The following is a 21,096-nucleotide window of genomic DNA, read 5'->3' as shown; positions in this document are numbered from 1 at the left end:
TTTTTTTTTTTTTTTAAATCGCAGCAGCAGCATATGGGGCATTGTTCTATGGAGCATCTTATGGGGCCATCAACCTTTGTGCAGCATTATATGGGGCATAATATTCTATGGAGCATATTATGGGGCCATCAACCTTTGTGCAGCATTGTATAGGGCATAATATTCTATGGAGCATCTTATGGGGCCATCATTAACCTTTCTGCGGCATTATATGGGGCATATTTTAATATGGAGCATCTTATGGGGCCTATCATGAACTGTATGGAGCATTATATGGGGCTCCTGATTCAATATGGATATTCAAAAACATTTAACCTACTGATGTCTCAATTAATTTTACTTTTATTGGTATCTATTTCTATTTTTGAAATTTACCAGTTGCTGCTGCATTTCCCACCCTAGGTTTATACTCGAGTCAATAAGTTTTCCCAGTTTTTTGTGGCAAAATTAGGGATCTCGGCTTATACTCGGGTCGGCTTATACTCGAGTATATACGGTACATTTTTGCACCAGAAGCAGTGTGAAAGACTGGTGGAAAGCATGCCAAGACGCATAAAAGCTGTGGTTAAAAATCATGGTTATTCCACAAAAATATTGGTTTCTGAACTCTTCCTGAGTTAAAACATTAGAATTGTTGTTTCTAAATGATTACAAACTTGTTTTCTTTGCATTATTTGAGGTCTGAAAGCACTGCTTGTTTGTTTTTAATTTAGACCATTTCTCCTTTTCAGGAAAAAACAAAACAAAATTTATTGCTTGGAAATTCAGAGACATGTTGTCAGAAGATTTTAAAATAAAAGAACAATTTACATTTTATACACAAAATACACCTATAAAGAGAAAAATCAGACAAACTGAACATTTTGCAGTGGTCTATTAATTTTTGCCAGAGCTATATATTCCATGAGCTGGAATCGGAAGTGTATATGCCATATTTTCACTATGAGTTCTCCAATAACTGGTCTCATAGTAGAACCAGCCGCAGCCGCATCCATCACCCCTCAGTCAGTTTCATAATTGTCCTGACGATTGAAGGCAGCGGAATGGCGTCTCTGTGATAAACTGGTGGCAGCAGTGGGATCTGCATGACCCTCAAACCCGGTTGTCATACACGATGTGGCGTAATTCAGGAAACAGACAAAATTTGCTAAAAAGAAGTGCTAATATTTATACAGACTTTTCATTGAAATCTTTACTGTCTCTTTAAGTGTGTAACTAAAGCAAACAACTTTGAGTAGAATCCTCCTGGACTTTGTAACACCCTGCTTCTTAATAGCCCTGATTTCTTCAGGCTTTCTAGTTTGTAATTTGGGAGGAGACATTACTTCTTCTACATAAACCTAAAGCTACTTCCTGGTTATATTTATAATCACCGTGGTAGACAATGGGTGAGATCTAACGTTCCAGAGACATTGACTTGTTTCTTTACAAAATATTATTAATAAGTAATTGCAGAAATCTGTGAGAATATGGTCATATTATTATATACAGTATGTTACCCCTATTGTATTCCCTACAAATCACTGTTGACACAACTTCTACATTGTTGCAGGTCCTCAATTTGAAGCAAGTCGTTGGTTTTGGGTTGCTGCTATCTTCTGCCTGACTCTGGTTTTAGCAGATGATCTTGAAGTTGCAAAAAAACCATTTAAACAAGGTGAGCAGATTCTACCATCATGGTGTTACCAGCTTTATACCCATTAGCTACAGTGTGTGTATCTTGTGTATCTTGCAAATTACAAGATGCCGTCTGTATACTTGTCCCACAGCCCTACAATTACATGCTTTTTTGGTCCTGGTAATAAGATTGTATTTAGGAATCACCATTTATTGAAAAATCTTTGCAGAAGTCTGACTACTTTATAAAGTGATAACAGTTGATATAAAATGAAAATGCAGTCCAATCTGCAGGCACTTTGTTCTAGAGCAGGGGGAGCTCAACAGATTGATATACAGTTTTAGAGGAAAATATTCAGTATAACTTATTTTATATTCATTTAAATATCTGCTCATTCTTGGCTTTTCAGACACTTGGGCGGTCCTTTCAGTGACTCAGGGATATTCTGTGCTATAATACTGTGGGGGGGTCTTTTGGGTGTGAGCAAATGAGGGGAAGGCTGTTGATGTATATACCGTGGTGTACTGCCAGTGGTAGCAGTCAATGTGGCCGCTATAGGGTCTGTGCATTGGTGTGCCCAATACCAGCGCAGGCATCGGGCCCTCCCCTACCCGTCATTCCACGTTCAACTGGATCCTGGATGGCGTTATAGTTGAAAGCAATGTTGAAAGTGGAAACTGTCAAATTCCTTGAGGTGTCTAGTTTTCAAAATGGGGTCACTCGTGGGGGTTTTCCACTGTTTAGGCACATCAGTGGCTCTCCAAATGCGACATGACACCCGCAGACAATTCCTTCAAAGTCTGCATTCCAAAATGTCACTCCTTTCTTTCTGAGCTCTGCCATGTGCCCAAATAGTAATTTTCCCCCACATATGTGGTATCTGCATACTTAGCCGATATTGCACAAGAACTTTTGTTGTTGCTTTTTTAATTTTCACAGCTCCATGTCATAAACTTCTGTGAAGCACGTGGGGGTTTAAGGTGCTCACCACACATCTAGATAAGTTCCCTGAGAGGTTAAGTTTCCAAAATAGTGTAACTTGTTGATGTTTTCCACTGTTTAGGCACATCAGGGGCTCTCCAAACATGACATGGTGTCCGCTAATTATTACAGCAAATTTTTTATTCAAAAAGCCAAAAGGCCCTCAGGAGAATTTGCACAACAAATTGTATGGTGCAGTTTCTCGCTTTACCCTTTTACCCCAAAATTTGTGGCTAAAAAACATTTTTGTGGGAAAATTTAGTTTTTTTTATTTTCACGGCTCACTGTTCTAAACTTCTGTAAAGCATCTGGGGGTTCAAGGTGCTCACTACAAATCTAGATAAGTTCCCTGAGGGGTCTAGTTTCCAAAATGGTGTTAGTTGTGGACAGTTTCCACTGTTTAAGCGCATCAGGGGCTTTCCAAACGCAACATGGTGTCGGCTATTTAATCCAGCAAACTTTACATTCAAAAAGTGAAATGGTGCTCCTTCCCTTCTGAGCCCTGCTGTGCCACCAAACAGTATTTTTGTCCATATAATGGATATCGGTGTACTCAAGAGAAAATGCACAACAAATTGTATGGTGCATTTTTTCCAGTTAGGCTGGTTTCACATTTGCGTTTAAAAACGCAGTGTTTTAAACGCAAACGCATTTGGTGAAAAAACGCGTTTAAACGCATTTAAATGCTGCGTTTTTTAGACGCATGCGTTTTTGCATGTTTTAATACAAACGCGGCGTTTTGACGCGTTTACATGCGTTTTTCCTGCGTTTGCATTTTTGAAATGCATGAGTGTGACAGCTGCCAATCATCAAAATCAACAAGAAAACCCACTATAAACAGAAATAGCTAGGGTTAGTGTTAGGGTTAGGGTTAGGATCCCTAGTAACCCTAGGGATCCTAACCCTAACCCAAACCCTAAGGGATCCTAACCCTAACCCTAACCCAAACCCTAAGGGATCCTAAACCTAAAACTAACACAAACCCAAACCCTAACCCTAAGGGATCCTAACCCTAACCCTAACCCAAACCCAAACCCTAAGGGATCCTAACCCTAACCCAAACCATAACCCTAAGGGATCCCAACCCTAAACCTAACACTAAGGGATCCTAACCCTAACCCTAAGGGATCCTAACCCTAACCCTAAGGGATCCTAACCCTAACCCTAACCCAAACCCTAGGGATCCATTTCTGCAACCAAACGCATGCATAGAAACGACGAATGCATTGTCAAAACGCGGCAAAACGCATGCAAAAAAACGAATGCGTTTCTAATGTTAAGTATAGGAAAAAAACGCATGCTTTTTTTGCGCAAAAACGCAGCGGCAAAAAACGCAAATGTGAAACCAGCCTTATCCTTGTGAAAATGCAAAATTTGGAGATAACAAACATTTTTGTGGAAAAATATGATTTATTCTTTTTTTTTTTATGGCTCAAAATATAAATTTCTGTGAAGCACCTGGGTCTCACTTGTGGGGGGTTTCTACAGTTTAGGCACATCATGGGCTTTCCAAACGCGATATGGCGTCCTCTAATTATTCCAGCAAATTTTACATTAACAATGCCAAATCGTGCTCCTTCCCTTCTGAGTGCCCAAAAGAGGTTTTCTCTCATATTTTGGGTATCAGAGTGCTCAGGAAAAATTGCACAACAAATTTTGTGTATAACAAAATATGTGTAATTGCAATAATTTTGTGGCATAAATACTCTTGTGGCATAAATACTTCATACTCTGGAATATTTTCAAGGGTGCCAACACCTTCGGCCATGACTGTATATAATATATGTGTATATATACCGTATATGTATATATACAGTACAGACCAAAAGTTTGGACACACCTTGTCATTTAAAGATTTTTCCGTATTTTCATGACTATGAAAATTGTAAATTCACACTGAAGGCATCAAAACTATGAATTAACACATGTTGAATTATATACTTAACAAAAAAGTGTGAAACAACTGAAAATATGTCTTATTTTCTAGGTTCAAAGTAGCCACCTTTTGCTTTGATGACTGCTTTGCACCCTCTTGGCATTCTCTTGATCAGCTTCAAGAGGTAGTCACCGGAAACGGTTCTCACTTCACAGGTGTGCCCTGTCAGGTTTAATAAGTGGGATTTCTTGCCTTATAAATGGGGTTGAGACCATCAGTTGTGTTGAGCAGAAATCTGGTGGATACACAGCTGATAGTCCTTCTGAATAAACTGTTAGAATTTGTATTATGGCAAAAAAAAAAAGCAGCTAAGTAAAGAAAAACAAGTGGCCATCATTACTTTAAGAAATGAATGTCAGTCAATCCCAAAAATTGGGAAAACTTTGAAAGTGTCCCCAAGTGCAGTTGCAAAAACCATCAAGCGCTACAAAGAACCTGGCTCACATGAGGACCACCCCAGGAAAGGAAGACCAAGAGTCACCTCTGCTTCTGAGGATACAAATCCGAGTCACCAGCCTCCGAAATCGCAGGTTAACAGCAGCTCAGATTAGAGACCAGGTCAATACCACACAGAGTTCTAGCAGCAGACACATCTCTACAATAACTGTTAAGAGAAGACTTTGCAGGCCTTCATGGTAAAATAGCTGCTAGGAAACCACTGCTAAGGACAGGCAACAAGCAGAAGAGACTTTTTGGGCTAAAGAATACAAGGAATGGACAATAGACCAGTGGAAATCTGTGCTTTGGTCTGATGAGTCCAAATTTGAGATCTTTGGTTCCAACCACCGTGTCTTTGTGCGACGCAGAAAAGGTGAACGGATGGACTCTACATGCATGGTTCTCACCGTGAAGCATGGAGGAGGAGGTGTGATGGTGTGGGGGTGCTTTGCTGGTGACACTGTTGGGGATTTATTCAAAATTGAAGGCATACTGAACCAGCATGGCTACCAAAGCATCTTGGAGCGGCATTCTATTCCATCCGGTTTGCGTTTAGCTGGACCATCATTTATTTTTCAACAGGACAATGACCCCAAACACACCTCCAGGCTGTGTAAGAGCTATTTGACCAAGAAGGAGAGTGGTGGGGTGCTACGCCAGATGACCTGATGGTTTGGGGTGAGCTGGACCGCAGAGTGAAGGCAAAAGGGCCAACAAGTGCTAAGCATCTCTGGGAACTCCTTCAAGATTGTTGGAAGACCACTTCCGGTGTCTATCTCTGGAAACTCATCAAGAGAATGCCAAGAGTGAGCCAAGCAGTCATCAAAGCAAAAAGTGGCTACTTTGAAGAACCTAGAATATAAGACATATTTTCAGTTGTTTCACACTTTTTTGTTAAGTATATAATTCCACATGTGTTAATTCATAGTTTTGATGCCTTCAGTGTGAATTTACAATTTTCATAGTCATGAAAATACAAAAAAATCTTTAAATGAGAAGGTGTGTCCAAACTTTTGGTCTGTACTGTATATATATATATATATATATATATATATACTGTATATACTAGATGGTTGCCCGATTCTAACGCATCGGGTATTCTAGAATATGTATGTCCACGTAGTATATTGCCCAGCCACGTAGTAGATTGCTCAGCCACGTAGTATATTGCCGAGCCACGTAGTATATTGTCCAGCCACGTAGTAGATTGCCCAGTTACATTGTATATTGCCCAGTGACATAGCATACAGCAGAGCCACATAGTATATTGCCCAGTTACATAGTACATTGCCCAGTGACGCAGTATGCAGCACAGAGCCACATAGTATATTCCCCATTTACGTAGTACATTGCCCAGTGACGTAGTATACAGCACAGAGCCACATAGTATATTGCCCAGTGACGTAGTATATTGCCCAGTGACGTAGTATACAGCACAGAGCCACGTAGCATATTGCACAGCCCAGGTAGTATATTGCCCAGCTATGTAGTATATTACCCAGCCACGTATGACACAGGTTAAAAAAATAAAAAATAAACATATACTCACCTTCCACAGGCGCGTTGTAGCACTGTCGCCTGTGTGGGGTGCAGGCGGCATCTTCCGGTCCCAAGGTGTGCTGACGTCGCGGTCACGTGACCGTGTAGCGGTCACATAATAATAATAATCTTTATTTATATAGCGCCAACATATTCCGCAGCGCTTTACAGTTTAACAGTTTCAAACACAACAGTCATAGGTAACAATGTTAACAATACAGTAATAAAGCAAAATAAGACAAAATAAGACAAAATAAGACGACCCTGCTCGTGAGAGCTTACAATCTACAATGAGGTGTGTATTTACAATGATGTATTTACAATGATGGTCCTGCCATCTTCAGGGAGTGGGGGGTAGATGGAGATACTGAATGCGCTACACACACAAACATAAAATGAGTTTGACCATGACATCACGGCAGGTCCTTTCCGTGCAGGCGCGCAGGACTTGTGATGACGTCGCGGTCACATGACCATGACGTCATGGCGGGTCCTTCTGCCAGACCATCCGTGCGACTGGAACGTACTGGTTGCATCGCGAGGTGCGGGAAAGGCGGCGTAGGTGAGTATATAATCATTTTTTATTTTTTTATTACTTTTAACATTCGATGTTTTTACTATTGGCGCTGCATAGGCTGCGTCAATAGTAAAAAACTTGGTCACACAGGGTTAATAGCAGCAGTAACGGACTGCATTACACCGCGGCATAACTGCCATTAACCCTGTGTGAGGGCAGACTGGAGGGGTGTATGCGGGCGCCGGGCAGTGAGTGTGGGGAGTAAGGAGCGGCCATTTTCTTCCGGACTGTGCGCGTCGCTGATTGGTCGCGGCAGCCATGACAGGCAGCTGCCGAGACCAATCAGCGAATGAATAACCATTACAGACAGACAGAAGGACAGACAGAAGTACCCCTTAGACAATCATATAGTAGATATACTGTATGACTGTATGTATATGACTATGAAAATTGTACATTCACACTGAAAGCATTAAAACTATGAATTAACAAATGTGGAATTATATACCATATATACTCGAGTATAAGCCGAGATTTTCAGCCCAAATTTTTGGGCTGAAAGTGCCCCTCTCGGCTTATACGCGGCAGGGTCGGCGGGTGAGGGGGAGAGAGGTCTGTCACATACTTACCTGCTTCCGGGGCTCCTGGCGCTGTCCCTGCCTGTCCCATGGTCTTCGGGTGCCGCAGCTCTTCCCTGTTCAGCGGTCACGTGGGACCGCTCATTAAATTTATGAATATGGGCTCCACTCCCATAGGGGTGGAGCCGCATATTCATTCCTCTAATGAGCGGTACCAGTGACCGCTGACAGAGGAAGATGCTGCGGCACCCGGAGACCATCTGTCCGGGATAAGGAGCCAAGGACACTAGGAGCAGGTAAGTATGTCATATTTACCTGTCCGCGTTCCACACGCCGGGCGCCGCTCAGTCTTCCCGTCCTCTTGCTCTGACTGTTCAGGTCAGAGGGCGTGATGACGTACTAATCTGCACGCCGCCCTCTGCCTGAACAGCCAGTGCGGAGAGACGCCGAGACTGGACGCTGAGGAGCAGCGGGCCGCAAGAGAGGTGAGTATGTGTTTTTTTTATTGCAGCAGCAGCATTATATATGGGGCACATCTTTATATGGCACATCTATGGGGCAATAATGAATGGTGCAGAGCATTATATATGGGGCACAGCTTTATATGGCACATCTATGGGACAATAATGAACGGTGCAGAGCATTATATATGGGGCACAGCTTTATATGGCACATCTATGGGGCAATAATGAACGGTGCAGAGCATTATATATGGGGCACAGCTTTATATGGAGCATCTTATGGGGCAATAATGAACGGTACAGAGCATTATATGGGGCACAGCTTGAAATGGAGCATCTTATGGGGCAATAATGAACGGTACAGAGCATTATATGGGGCACAGCTTTATATAGAAGCAACTTGTGGGGCAATAATGAATGGTACAGAGCATTATATAGGGCACAGCTTTAAATGGAGCATCTATGGGGTAATAATGAACAGTATGGAGCATTATATATGGCACAATTGATGTCTCAAATAATTTTACTTTTATTGGTATCTATTTTGATTTTTGAAATTCACCGGTAGCTGCTGCATTTCCTACCCTAGGCTTATACTCAAGTCAATAAGTTTTCCCAGTTTTTTGTGGCAAAATTAGGGGGGTCGGCTTATACTCGAGTACATACAGTACTTAAAAAAGTGTGAAACAACTGAAATTATGTCTTATATTCTAGGTTCTTCAAAGTATGAATGTACAATTTTCATAGTCATGAAAATACAGAAAAGTCTTTATATGAGAAGGCGTGTCCAAACTTTTGGTCTGTACTGTATATATATACTTTATATGTACAGAAGAAACCAGAAGTTTACATACACTATATAAAAGGACACATATGCATGTTTTCTCAATATCTGACATGAAATCAGAATAAACCTTTGCAGTTTTAGGTCAATTAGGACTACCATAATTACTAATATTTGCCAAATGCCAGAATAATGAGAGAGAGAGAGAATGTTTTAAGGTATTTTTATTAACGTATATACTTGAGTATAAGCCGAGATTTTCAGCCCATTTTTTTAGGCTGAAAGTGCCCCTCTTGGCGTATACTCGAGTCATTGTCGGCGGGGGAGGGGGAGCGGCGGCTGTCACGTACTCACCTGCTCCTGGCAAGGTCCCTGCATCTCCGATGGTTTCTGGGCGTTGACAGCTTCTTCCTGTGATAAGTGGTCACATGGTACCGCTCATTACAGTAATGAATATGGACGTGACTCCACTCCCATAGGGGTGGAGCCGCATATTCATTACTGTAATGAGCGGTACAAGTGACCGCTCAACGCTGTCAGCGCCCGGAGACCATCTGTAAGAAAGAAGCAGGGACCGCACCAGGAGCAGGGGAGTATAATGGGGAGGGTGAGCACTGCGCAATATATACCTGTCCCCTTTCCATCGCAGGGCGCCGCTCCATCTTCCGCGTCCTCTGCAGTGACTGTTCAGGTCAGAGGGCGCGATGACGTCTATAGTGCGCGCCTCTGCCTAAACAGTCACTGCAGAGGACGCGGAAGTCAGAGCGGCGCTCAGCGGTGGAACGGGGACAAGTGAATATTGCAAGTTCCGGGGGCCTGAGCGACAAGAGGTGAGTATGTCATTTTTTTTTTTTTAAATCGCAGCAACAGCATATGGGGCAAATGTTTCTATGGAGCATCTTATGGGGCCATAATCAGCATTTGTGCAGCATTGTATGGGGCAAATGTCTGTATGGAGCATCTTATGGGGCCATTATTAACCTTTATGCCGCATTATATTATTATTATTATTATTATTATTATTTATTGTTATAGCGCCATTTATTCCATGGCGCTTTACATGTGAGGAGGGGTATACATAATAAAAACTAATACAATAATCTTAACCCCTTTCTGACCTCGGACGGGATAGTACCGAGGTCAGATTCCCTGCGTTGATGCAGGGCTCCGTGGTGAGCCCGCATCAAAGCCGGGACATGTCAGCTGTTTTGAACAGCTGACATGTGCCCGTAATAGGCGCGGGCAGAATCGTGATCTGCCCGCACCTATTAACCTGTTAAATGCCGCTGTCAAACGCAGACAGCGGCATTTAACTACCGCTTCCGCCGGAAATGACGTCATCGCCGACCCCCGTCACATGATCGGGGGTCGGCGATGCGTCAGGATGGTAACCATAGAGGTCCTAGAGACCGCTATGGTTACTGATCACCCGTGGCTGTGAGCGCAACCCTGTGGTCGGCGCTCACAGCACACCTCCATTTCTGCTACATAGCAGCGATCAGCAGATTGCTGCTATGTAGCAGAGGCGATCGCGTTGTGCCTGCTTCTAGCCTCCCATGGAGGCTATTGAAGCATGGCAAAAGTAAGAAAAAAAAGTTTAAAAAAATGTGAAAAAAAAAAAATATATAAAAGTTTAAATCACCCCCCTTTCGCCCCAATCAAAATAAATCAATTAAAAAAAAATCAAATCTACACATATTTGGTATCGCCGCGCTCAGAATCGCCAGATCTATCAATTAAAAAAAAGCATTAACCTGATCGCTAAACGGCGTAGCGAGAAAAAAATTCGAAACGCCAGAATTACGTTTTTTAGGTCGCCGCGACATTGCATTAAAATGCAATAACGGGCGATCAAAAGAACGTATCTGCACCAAAATGCTATCATTAAAAACATCATCTCGGCACACAAAAAATAAGCCCTCAACCGACCCCAGATCACGAAAAATGGAGATGCTACGAGTATCGGAAAATGGCGCAATTTTTTATTTATTTATTTTTTTTTTTTTTGCAAAGTTTGGAATTTTTTTTCACCACTTAGATAAAAAATAACCTAGTAATGTTAGGTGTCTATGAACTCGTACTGACCTGGAGAATCATAATGTCAGGTCATTTTTAGCATTTAGTGAACCTAGCAAAAAAGCAAAACAAAAAACAAGTGTGGGATTGCACTTTTTTTGCAATTTCACCGCACTTGGAGCATTATATGGGGCTCCTGATTCAATATGGATATTCAAAAGCACTTAACCTACTGATGTCTCAATTAATTTTACTTTTATTGGTACCTATTTTTATTTTTGACATTTACCGGTAGCTGCTGCATTTTCCACCCTAGGCTTATACTCGAGTCAATAAGTTTTCCCAGTTTTTTGAGGCAAAATTAGGGGTCTCAGCTTATACTCGGGTCGGCTTATATTCGAGTATATACAGTACTTACTGCTAGGTCAAAAGTTTACATACACTAAGATTACTATGCCTTTAAACATTTCTGGGCTGCCCATATGATGATACCATGTGTTTGTAAGCTTCTCAGCAACATCTGAGTTAATTAGAGACACATATGTGGATGTATTTTGTTTCGCACCTGAAACACACTGCTTCTTTGTGTAGCATGATGGGAAAGTCTAAAGAAATCAGTCAAGATATCAGGAAGTGAATTGTGGACTTGCACAAGTCTGGCTCATCCTTGGGTACAATTTCAAGATAACTGAAGGTGCCTCACTCATCTGTACAAACAATTATATGCAAGTACAAACAAGATGGGAATGTTCATCCATCATACCACTCAGGAAGGAGGCGGGTTGTGTGTCCCAGAGATGAGCGTGCATTGGTCCGACATGTACATATCAGCCCAAGGACAAAAGCAAAAGACCTTGTGAAGATGATGGTGGAAGCTAGTAAGATTGTGTCAATATCCACAATCATTCCAATAAACAAGTACTGTATCAACATGGGCTGAAAGGCCACTCTGCCAGGAAGAAGCCATTACTCCAAAAGAAACATAAAAAAGCCAGATTAATGTTTGCACACAGGAACAAAGACCTTAAAATTGGAGATATGTCCTGTGGTCTGATGAAACTAAAATTGACCTTTTGGGGCATTATGACCATCGTTATGTTTGGAGGAAAAAGGGAGAAGCTTGGAAGCCTAAGAACACTATCTCAACTGTGAAACACAAGGGTGGCAGCATCATGTTGTGGAATTGTTTTGCTGCAGGAGGGACTGATGCGCTTCAAAAACTAGATGGCATCATGAGAAAATAAGATTATGTGGCAACACTGAAGCAACATATCAAGACATCAGCAAGGAAGTTAAAGCTTGGGCAGAAATGGGTCTTCAAAATGGACAATGACCTGAAGCATACTGCCAAAATGATAACAAAGTGGCTTAAGGATAACAAAGTCAATATTTTGGAGTGGTCATCACAAACCTTCTGAAAATGTATGGGCAAAGTTGAAAAGGCAGGTACGAGCAAGGTGACTTAGAAACCTGGATCAGTTACTCCAGTTTTGTCAAGAGGAATGGGCCCAAATTCCGTCCAACTATTGTGAGAAGCTTGTGGAAGGATATCCCAAACATTTGACCCAAGTCATTCAGTTTAAGGGCAAAGGTACCAAATACTAATGAAATGTATGTAAACTTTTGACTCTGCAGTAATGAAAATGCCTTAAAACATTCTCTCTCATTATTCTGGCATTTGGCAAATATTAATAATTATGGTAAACCCAATTTGGTCTTGCTGATTAATTGAGTCTGCAGACAGGAGTCTTTTATAAATGTGTCTATGTAAGACAGCTGTCTCTAATGCAGGTAACCAGTTGATTAGGAGTGTCTAACTGGTCTGTAGAAGCCAGAACTTTTAATGGTTGGTAGGGGATCAAATACTTATTTCTCACTGTAAAATGCAAATAAATTTCTATAATTCATACAATGTGATTTTTTGGATTTTATTTTTTATATTCTATCTCTCAATGTTAAAATTAACCTACAGTTAAAATTATAGACTGTTCATGTCATTGTCAGTGGGAAAAATTACAAAATCAGCAAGGGATCAAATACTTATTTCCCCCACTGAATGTATAGACAGTATATGTTGAAAACAGTCAGACATGGTGTAAACATATTGAGAGAGAATTAATAATATTAATATTAGATATATTAATAGATTCTATCATGGGATGTAGTATGGTTAAAAAAAGCTTTTAAAATGTTTTTAATCATACTCTTCCACCCAAAGTAATGTATTCCATGTAATGTGTTACCATGTTTTAAGATTTGGCACATGGCATTGACAGATTCAGATTTTTATTTTCAGATTTCCCCATGGACTGTGATAAACTGCCAAAGAACAGCCCTAGTGGTGTATATGTGATCAAGCCCCAATCAACACCTCCTCTAGTAGTTTACTGTCATGCAGATGAAGATGGGAAACACTGGACAATTGTCCAGAGGAACTCCAAAACTACTGAAATTACTTGGCATGAATCGTGGACCACATTCAAGTATGGATTCGGAAATGTAATGAAGGAATTTTGGATGGGTAATGAGTACATTCACCTGCTCACAGCTCAGAGGGCCTACATGGTGCGCTTCGTTCTAAAGGATAAGAATGATAAGGAGTGGCATGCTGACTATGATATCTTCAGCCTAGACAAAGAAGTGAATGGATATGCATTGCGTTTAGGGAGGCACTCCGGCACCGCACCAGATAGTCTAACTATTTATGACTCGAACACAGTCCATGACAACATGAAATTCTCTACAAAAGACAAAGATCAGGATCGGAGTACTTCTCACTGTGCTAATACCTACAGTGGGTGGTGGTATGACAATTGCCACCTTGTCCAACTGAATGCCAAAGGTTATATCTACTGGAAAAATGTTTGCCTTGGAGATTGTACTGAGTCAATGATTATGGTCCGGCCTACAGGTATCTGCTGAAGACGATCTGAGCTTTTAGGAAGCTAGAATATAGCACAATGTGTCACTTTTCTCCAGCTACAATTATTAATACTAACATTTTAGGTTCTGTTAGATCATACATGTCAAATTCAGGTCCGCCAGCCAAATATTTGGCCTGCGAGGAAATAACAAATGTCTAGTAGAGCTGACCTGTGGATACACAGCATTTTCTAATACTACAAATGCAGTGTTTCCGGTCCAGCACACTCCTGATTATTAAAAAGCTGTTTACAACACGCCACGTAGTAAGGCGCTCTCCAGCTATGATGTACTTCCTGAGCGGCATTCACCTGAGACCGAAGTTTCCTCCTCCTCTCCCTACATCAGTGCGCACTTCCCTTGCGCTCTCCCATACATCTCAGCATGCATAGCGCCTACTACCCTGTGTTTCCTCCACAAGCCGGGCACAGGTACGCTATTCAGCCAGTGCACTCATTCCATTATTTAATACAGCTTTAAATAATCACAAATGAAGATGAATGACCTGGGAAGGGTATGTTGTCTAATCCAAAAAATTCTAAAGGGGCAAAGGTCCACTAGAAATGACTCCTCTCTAGCAAGTCAATAAAACATAACTTTTATTGTACTACATTAATATATTATTTTAAGGGGTAATGAATTAAAATGACAATCCTAACTTGCCATAAATAGATTATATATATGCAGTTGTGCTCAAAAGTTTACACACTCCAGAATTTTTGCTTTCTTGGCCTTTTTTCAGAGAATATGATTGATAATACCCAAACCTTTTCTCCACTCATGGTTAGTGGTTGGGTGAAGCCATTTATTGTGAAACTACTGTGTTTTCTCTTTTTAAATCATAATGATAACCCAAAACATCCAAATGACCCTGATCAAAAGTTTACATACCCCACTTTGTAATACCGTGTATTGCCCCCGCTAACATCAATGACAGCTTGAAGTCTTTTGTGGTAGTTGTGAATGAGGTTCTTTATTTTCTCAGATGGAAAAGGTGCCCACTCTTCTTGGCAAAAAGCCTCCAGTTCCTGTAAATTCCTGGGCTGTCTAGCATGAACTGTGCGCCTGAGATCTCCCCAGAGTGGCTCAATGATATTGAGGTCAGGAGGCTGAGATTGTCTCTCCAGAACCTTCACTTTATTCTGCTGTAGCCAAGGAGACAGTTCGACCTGGCCTTGTATTTTGGATTGTTGTCAAGTTGGAACGTCAAAGTGCATCCCATGCGCAGCTTCCGGGCTGATGAGTGCAAATTTGCCTCCAGTATTTGCTGATAATGTGCTACATTCATTTTTCCTTCAACTTTGACCAAGTTTCCTGTGCCTTTGTAGCTCACACATCCTCAAAACATCCACCTCCATGCTTTACAGTAGGTATGGTGTTCCTTTCATCATAGGCCTTGTTGACCTCTCTCCAAATATAACATTCATGGTTGTGGCCAAAAAGTTCAATTTTGGTCTCATCACTTCAGATTACCTTGTTCCAGACGTTTTGAGGCTTGTCTCTGTGTGTTTTGCGTATTGTAGGCGAGATACTTTGTGGCATTTACACAGTAATTGCTTTCTTCTGGCGAATCGACCTTGCAGCTAATTTTTCTTCAAGTGCCTCCTTATTGTGCAACTTGAAACAGCTACACCGCTAGTTTTCAGAGAGTCCTGTATTTCAGCTGATGTTATTTGTCGGGATTTTGTTGCACCACAAATAATAATAATAATAATAATAATAATTTTATTTATATAGCGCCAACATATTCCGCAGCGCTTTACAAATTATAGAGAGGACTTGTACAGACAATAAACATTACAGCATAACAGAAATCACAGTTCAAAATACATACCAAGAGGAATGAGGGCCCTGCTCGCAAGCTTACAAACTATGAGGAAAAGGAGAGACACGAGAGGTGGATGGTAACAATTGCTTTAGATAGTCGGACCAAACAATTTTCCTGGCAGTTGTGGATGAAATTTTGGTTGGTCTACCTGACCGTTGTTTTGTTTTTACAAAGCCCCTGATTTTCCATTTGTTAATCACAGTTTGAATGCTGCTGACTGGCATTATCAATTCCTTAGATATCTTTTTGCATCCCTTTCCTGTTTTATACAGTTCAACTACCTTTTCCCATAGATCCGTTGACCATTCTTTTGCTTTCCCCATGACTCACAATCCAGAAACATCAGTGGCTGGATGAAAGATGCAAGAGTCTGTCTGGATCCCAGAAACTCACTCAGCTTTTATGCACACACTGATTACAAGAGAACAGGTCACAGGTGAGGATGTTACCTTTAGTAGTTGAGTCAACTTCTGTGCATGCTATCAGGCCAAAATCACCAGGGTATGTGAACTTTTGATCAGGGTCATTTGGATGTTTTGGGTTGTCATTATGATTTAAAAAGAAAAAACACAGTCATTTGACAATAAATGGCTTCACCCACCCAGTAACCACGAGTGGAGAAAACGTTTTGGTGTTATCTGAAAAAAGGCCAAGAAAGCAAAAATTCTGTCTGGGTATGTAAACTTTTGAGCACAACTGTATATATTATATATTATGTATATCACTGTTTTATCAGCAGGAAATTATCATTAGAGGACTAGTAGACCTGCTGGCAGGTTGTCAAGCATATTCATGATCTCTGCATAACCCCCCCTCCACCACTGATTAGTAGCTTTATGTGGACAGTGTGCTTGGGCAGAAAGCTGACAATCAGTGGTGTTGGCGGGGTTATACAGAGCTCAGCATTCAGAGCACTGCTAGATCTGCATCAGATTAAACAGTGATTTTATCAAAATTATATCAAGCAGCACTGTAAGTGATACATAGCTGGAATCAAAGTCTCTGCCCCTATGTTATGCTGTCTTTAGATGGGGTAGCAAAAACCTGGTGACAGATTACCTTTAAGCTTTGCTTGTTCCAGATTCATTGTTTAAGCAAAACTTAAATTTGGTTCCATATGAAAAGGTTCATTGTTATATTTGAGGATTGTAGGCATTTTATTAAATAAAAATCAAGGTTGGCTAGTGTTTTGAGTTTGACATCCCTGTTTTAGATGAAGCAAAGCAGTTAAAAAAATCAATTCTGTCATCAATTTCTTGTATGTCTCGCTTTTATATATTGATACTAGGCATAACTAAGCGCCTAATTTTTCCTGTTATGGGTACTATACAGAAGAGATTTCAGCTTTCATTGGGCGAAGGTGTTAGCTGCTTCTATCACAAAGAAGACACTTTCAAGTGTGAAGGCTTCATCTATATCAGTGTATTCGGAGTTTGTAAACACACAAATCCTGATTGTAGTTTTAAAAGTGTTTGACCAGCTAGAAAAAAAAGTTGAATGTCTGTAAAGTGAAGAAAGATTAAACTTCTGAATATACTTTAATTATGAGAGCTTACCTGAAGAAAAATTAGTGATAGTCCAGAGTTAGGGAATCTTCATTTCTAGTTTTGTTTCAACTCAGGAAAGAACTTCTTCCCATGCTTAAGGTACCTTCACACATAACGATATCGTTAACGATATCGTTGCTTTTTGTGACGTAGCAACGATATCGTTAAGGAAATTGTTATGTGTGACAGCAACCAACGATCAGGCCCCTGCTGGGAGATCGTTGGTCGCTGAATAAAGTCCAGAACTTTATTTCGTCGCTGGATCTCCCGCTGACATCGCTGGATCGGCGTGTGTGACACCGATCCAGCGATGTCTTCACTGGTAACCAGGGTAAACATCGGGTAACTAAGCGCAGGGCCGCGCTTAGTAACCCGATGTTTACCCTGGTTACCAGCGTAAAAGTAAAAGTAATAAAAAAAAACGTCACCGCTCTGTTTTCCGGCCGCTGTGCTCCCAGCCAGTACAGGAGGAGTGCAGAGAAGCAGAGCGCCGGGGACAGAGAGCGGTAGGTAAGTATGTAGTGTTTTTTTTTTTTTTACTTTTACGCTGGTAACCAGGGTAAACATCGGGTTACTAAGCACGGCCCTGCGCTTAGTAACCCGATGTTTACCCTGGTTACCGGCATCGTTGGTCGCTGGAGAGCTGTCTGTGTGACAGCTCTCCAGCGACCAAAAAGCGACGCTGCAGCGATCCGGATCGTTGTCGGTATCGCTGCAGCGTCGCTTAATGTGAAGGGGCCTTTAGTAAAGGTACCTTCACACATAACGATATTGTTAACGATATCGTTGCTATTTGTGACGTAGCAACGATATCGTTAATGAAATCGTTATGTGTGACAGCGACCAACGATCAGGCCCCTGCTGGGAGATCGTTGGTCGCTGAATAAAGTCCAGAACTTTATTTCGTCGCTGGACTCCCTGGAGACATCGCTGGATCGGCGTGTGTGACACCGATCCAGCGATGTCTTCACTGGTAACCAGGGTAAACATCGGGTAACTAAGCGCAGGGCCGCGCTTAGTAACCCGATGTTTACCCTGGTTACCATGCTAAAAGTAAAAAAAAACAAACAGTACATACTTACCTACAGCCGTCTGTCCTCCAGCGCTGTGCTCTGCACTCCTCCTGTACTGGCTGTGAGCCGGAAAGCAGAGCGGTGACGTCACCGCTCTGCTTTCCGGCTCCCAGACAGTACAGGAGGAGAGCAGAGAAGCAGAGCGCAGCGCTGGAGGACAGACGGCTGTAGGTAAGTATCTAGTGTTTGTTTTTTTTTACTTTTAGCATGGTAACCAGGGTAAACATCGGGTTACTAAGCACGGCCCTGCGCTTAGTTACCTGATGTTTACCCTGGTTACCGGCATCGTTGGTCGCTGGAGAGCGGTCTGTGTGACAGCTCTCCAGCGACCAAACAGCGACGCTGCAGCGATTCGGATCGTTGTCGGTATCGCTGCAGCGTCGCTAAATGTGAAGGGGCCTTTAGTGAAAATGAGTCACTCAGCCAGCCCCCTTCATTATATCACAACACTGGCAGGGGAAGAAGCTCTTTTCCTTGTAAAATAAAACCAGGAAGTTGAGTTGCCAGGATCCTGGACTAGCGCTAATATCTAGAGAACAGGACAGCTTTCCTAATTCAAATATATTAGTAAGTTTAATATTTTTTTTCACTTTACACACATTGAAACAACTTTTGGTCTAGCTGTACAATCTATTTTTTCATGAGATAACCCGTTTAAGTTTTGGGAACTGCATGTACGTCAGGGAGTTTTTCCAACTAGCGCACAGTCAATTCTCCCCCGGCTCCATTTAGAGATTTTTTTCTGATAATAAAAGTGTGTTAGGCAAATTTCATTATATGAAATATTAAATGATGCCTATATTTTTTTTGCCAAGAGTTTATTTACTGCTTAAATACATCTCAAATAAAAATAAAGCGATAGCAAACTGATTTTTAGAAAAAACTGTACCATATCAGGTTTGTTGGAAATTTTCACTGCAGATTTTTGCCTTTGCAATGCAATACTGATGCTTTCCAAATGATCATCTAACTACCAATTCTTCATTTTTTTAATTTCAACAGTAAACCTATAGGGAGGGCGGTGTGCTTACTCTTTCGCTTCTGGCCTCCTCGGATTTCTGTATCATTAACTTTTCATAGGCAACAAAAAAGGAATCCTTGGCTTTCAATGGACAGATTTACAGCAATCCAAAGTAGTCCTTTGTCTTCAAAATGACTTAAAAAATGGCTTAAAGAATCAAGTTGTTTTCTCAACAAGAAATAATATTCCACAGTGTTTTGTACATCTGTGATTATTAAAAAGAATTAATTGTATGAGCACTGATTTTATTTAACATACAACTAAATATAAGGATATACACAGGAATGGGGTTAATATTTTTAACAATTTTCTTAGCGTAATAAGACACACAACAGTCTGTGGTTATCACTAGGCAAATATGTCAAATCTGTGTCTTTTCAGTGTTAAGGTACCGTTACACTAAACGACTTACCAACGATCACGACCAGCGATACGACCTGGCCGTGATCATTGGTAAGTCGTTGTGTAGTCTCTCCAGCGACCAACTATCTGGGGAACGACTTCGGCATCGTTGAAACCAGTGGCGTAACTACCGCGGTCGCAGCAGTCGCCACTGCGACAGGGCCCGGCAGGTCAGGGGCCTGCCGCCCGGCAGGTCAGAGGCACCCGACACCATGTTGCAGTGCAGGAGATCCCTCCCGCACGGCAACAGTCCGAGGCGTATCTAGGGCAGTGGCGTATCTGGGGGGGCAGGGCGCAGCCGGCAGGGGGGCGCAGTCGGCCGCCTAATGTGGCGGTCCGCAGCGTCTCCCCCGGCGGCTGCATTTTGCCGCCCCCGCACTGGGAGTCAGCTGTTCTCTGCGCCGACTGTCAAGCTGACAGCCGGCACAGAGAAGCTGCAGAGCGCCGACTCCCAACGTGTGCAGAGGTGGAGGGGAGCCCCTGCAGAGTGGCTGCGGCAGACAGGGAGAAATCGCTGCAGCTCCGCTGCCCAGCGATCTGTCTTCCTGCTTCCTTTCACACAGACGCGCCACTGGATGACGTCATCATTCAGCGGCCGGCTGTGTCAGAGCCCCGCCGATCACTGCGTCCCCGAGCTCCACCGATCACTGCGCCCCCCCGATCACTGCGCCCCCCAATCACTGCACCCCCTGAGCTCCGACAATCACTGTGCCACCCGATCACTGCGCCCCCGAGCTCCGCCGATCGCTGCCCTGTTTCCTCCTTGGTTGTCTCACGCCGGAGTCTGGGGATGGAGGCGGCGGGGACGATGCACAACCGGCATTTAAATCTGAATGGCGGGGAGGTATTCAGGGAAGATCGGGAGCCGCGGCCGCTGATTGGCCGAGGGAGGAGCTGGAGTGTTGGAGACGGACAGACCGGCGACCGCCGAAAAGTCAGGGGATTTATTCCCCCATCGTCTTCAGGCATCGGGCGGAAGGATTGATCAAAGTATGAATGAAAAACGTTCATCATAGCCGCCTGCAGAAGTCAATGCAACCGCGTCCCCGCCAGCTGCTGCTCAATTCAAGGCATCATCCGCCTATCCAGGACCAGCAGCAGGAGAGGATGCAGTGCAGGAGCAGAGGGTGCAGTGCAGGAGGAGAGGGTGCAGTGCAGGAGGAGAGGGTGCACTGCCGGAGGAGAGGGTGCAGTGCAGGAGGAGAGGGTGCACTGCAGGAGGAGAGAGTGCAGTGCAGGAGGAGAGGGTGCAGTGCAGGAGGAGAGGGTCCAGTGCAGGAGGCGAGGGTGCAGTGCAGGAGGAGAGGGTGCAGTGACGGAGGAGATGGTGCAGTACCAGAGGAGAGGGTGCAGTGCAGGAGGAGAGGATGCAATGCCGGAGGAGAGGGTGCAGTGCAGGACGAGAGGGTGCAGGAGGAGAGGGTGCAGTGCAGCA

General features: G+C 42.7%; 1 protein-coding gene across 1 annotated transcript; it reads left to right on the top strand.

Annotated features, from left to right (window-relative positions):
- Positions 1–1,339: 1,339 nt before the first annotated feature.
- LOC138672953 (fibrinogen-like protein 1-like protein) lies at positions 1,340–19,490 on the top strand. The gene is made up of 4 exons (XM_069761407.1): positions 1,340–1,388; positions 1,553–1,657; positions 13,165–13,779; positions 19,241–19,490. The coding sequence occupies exons 1-4, from the start codon at positions 1,385–1,387 to the stop codon at positions 19,249–19,251; spliced, it is 735 nt and encodes a 244-aa protein (XP_069617508.1). The 5' UTR covers positions 1,340–1,384; the 3' UTR covers positions 19,252–19,490.
- The last annotated feature ends 1,606 nt before the right edge of the window (positions 19,491–21,096 follow it).

The sequence above is a fragment of the Ranitomeya imitator genome, chromosome 3, assembly GCF_032444005.1.
Source record: "Ranitomeya imitator isolate aRanImi1 chromosome 3, aRanImi1.pri, whole genome shotgun sequence".
NCBI classification, from domain to species: domain Eukaryota; kingdom Metazoa; phylum Chordata; class Amphibia; order Anura; family Dendrobatidae; genus Ranitomeya; species Ranitomeya imitator.
The sequence above is the reverse complement of the archived record's forward strand: the minus strand, read 5'-3'. Positions and strand labels throughout refer to the sequence as shown.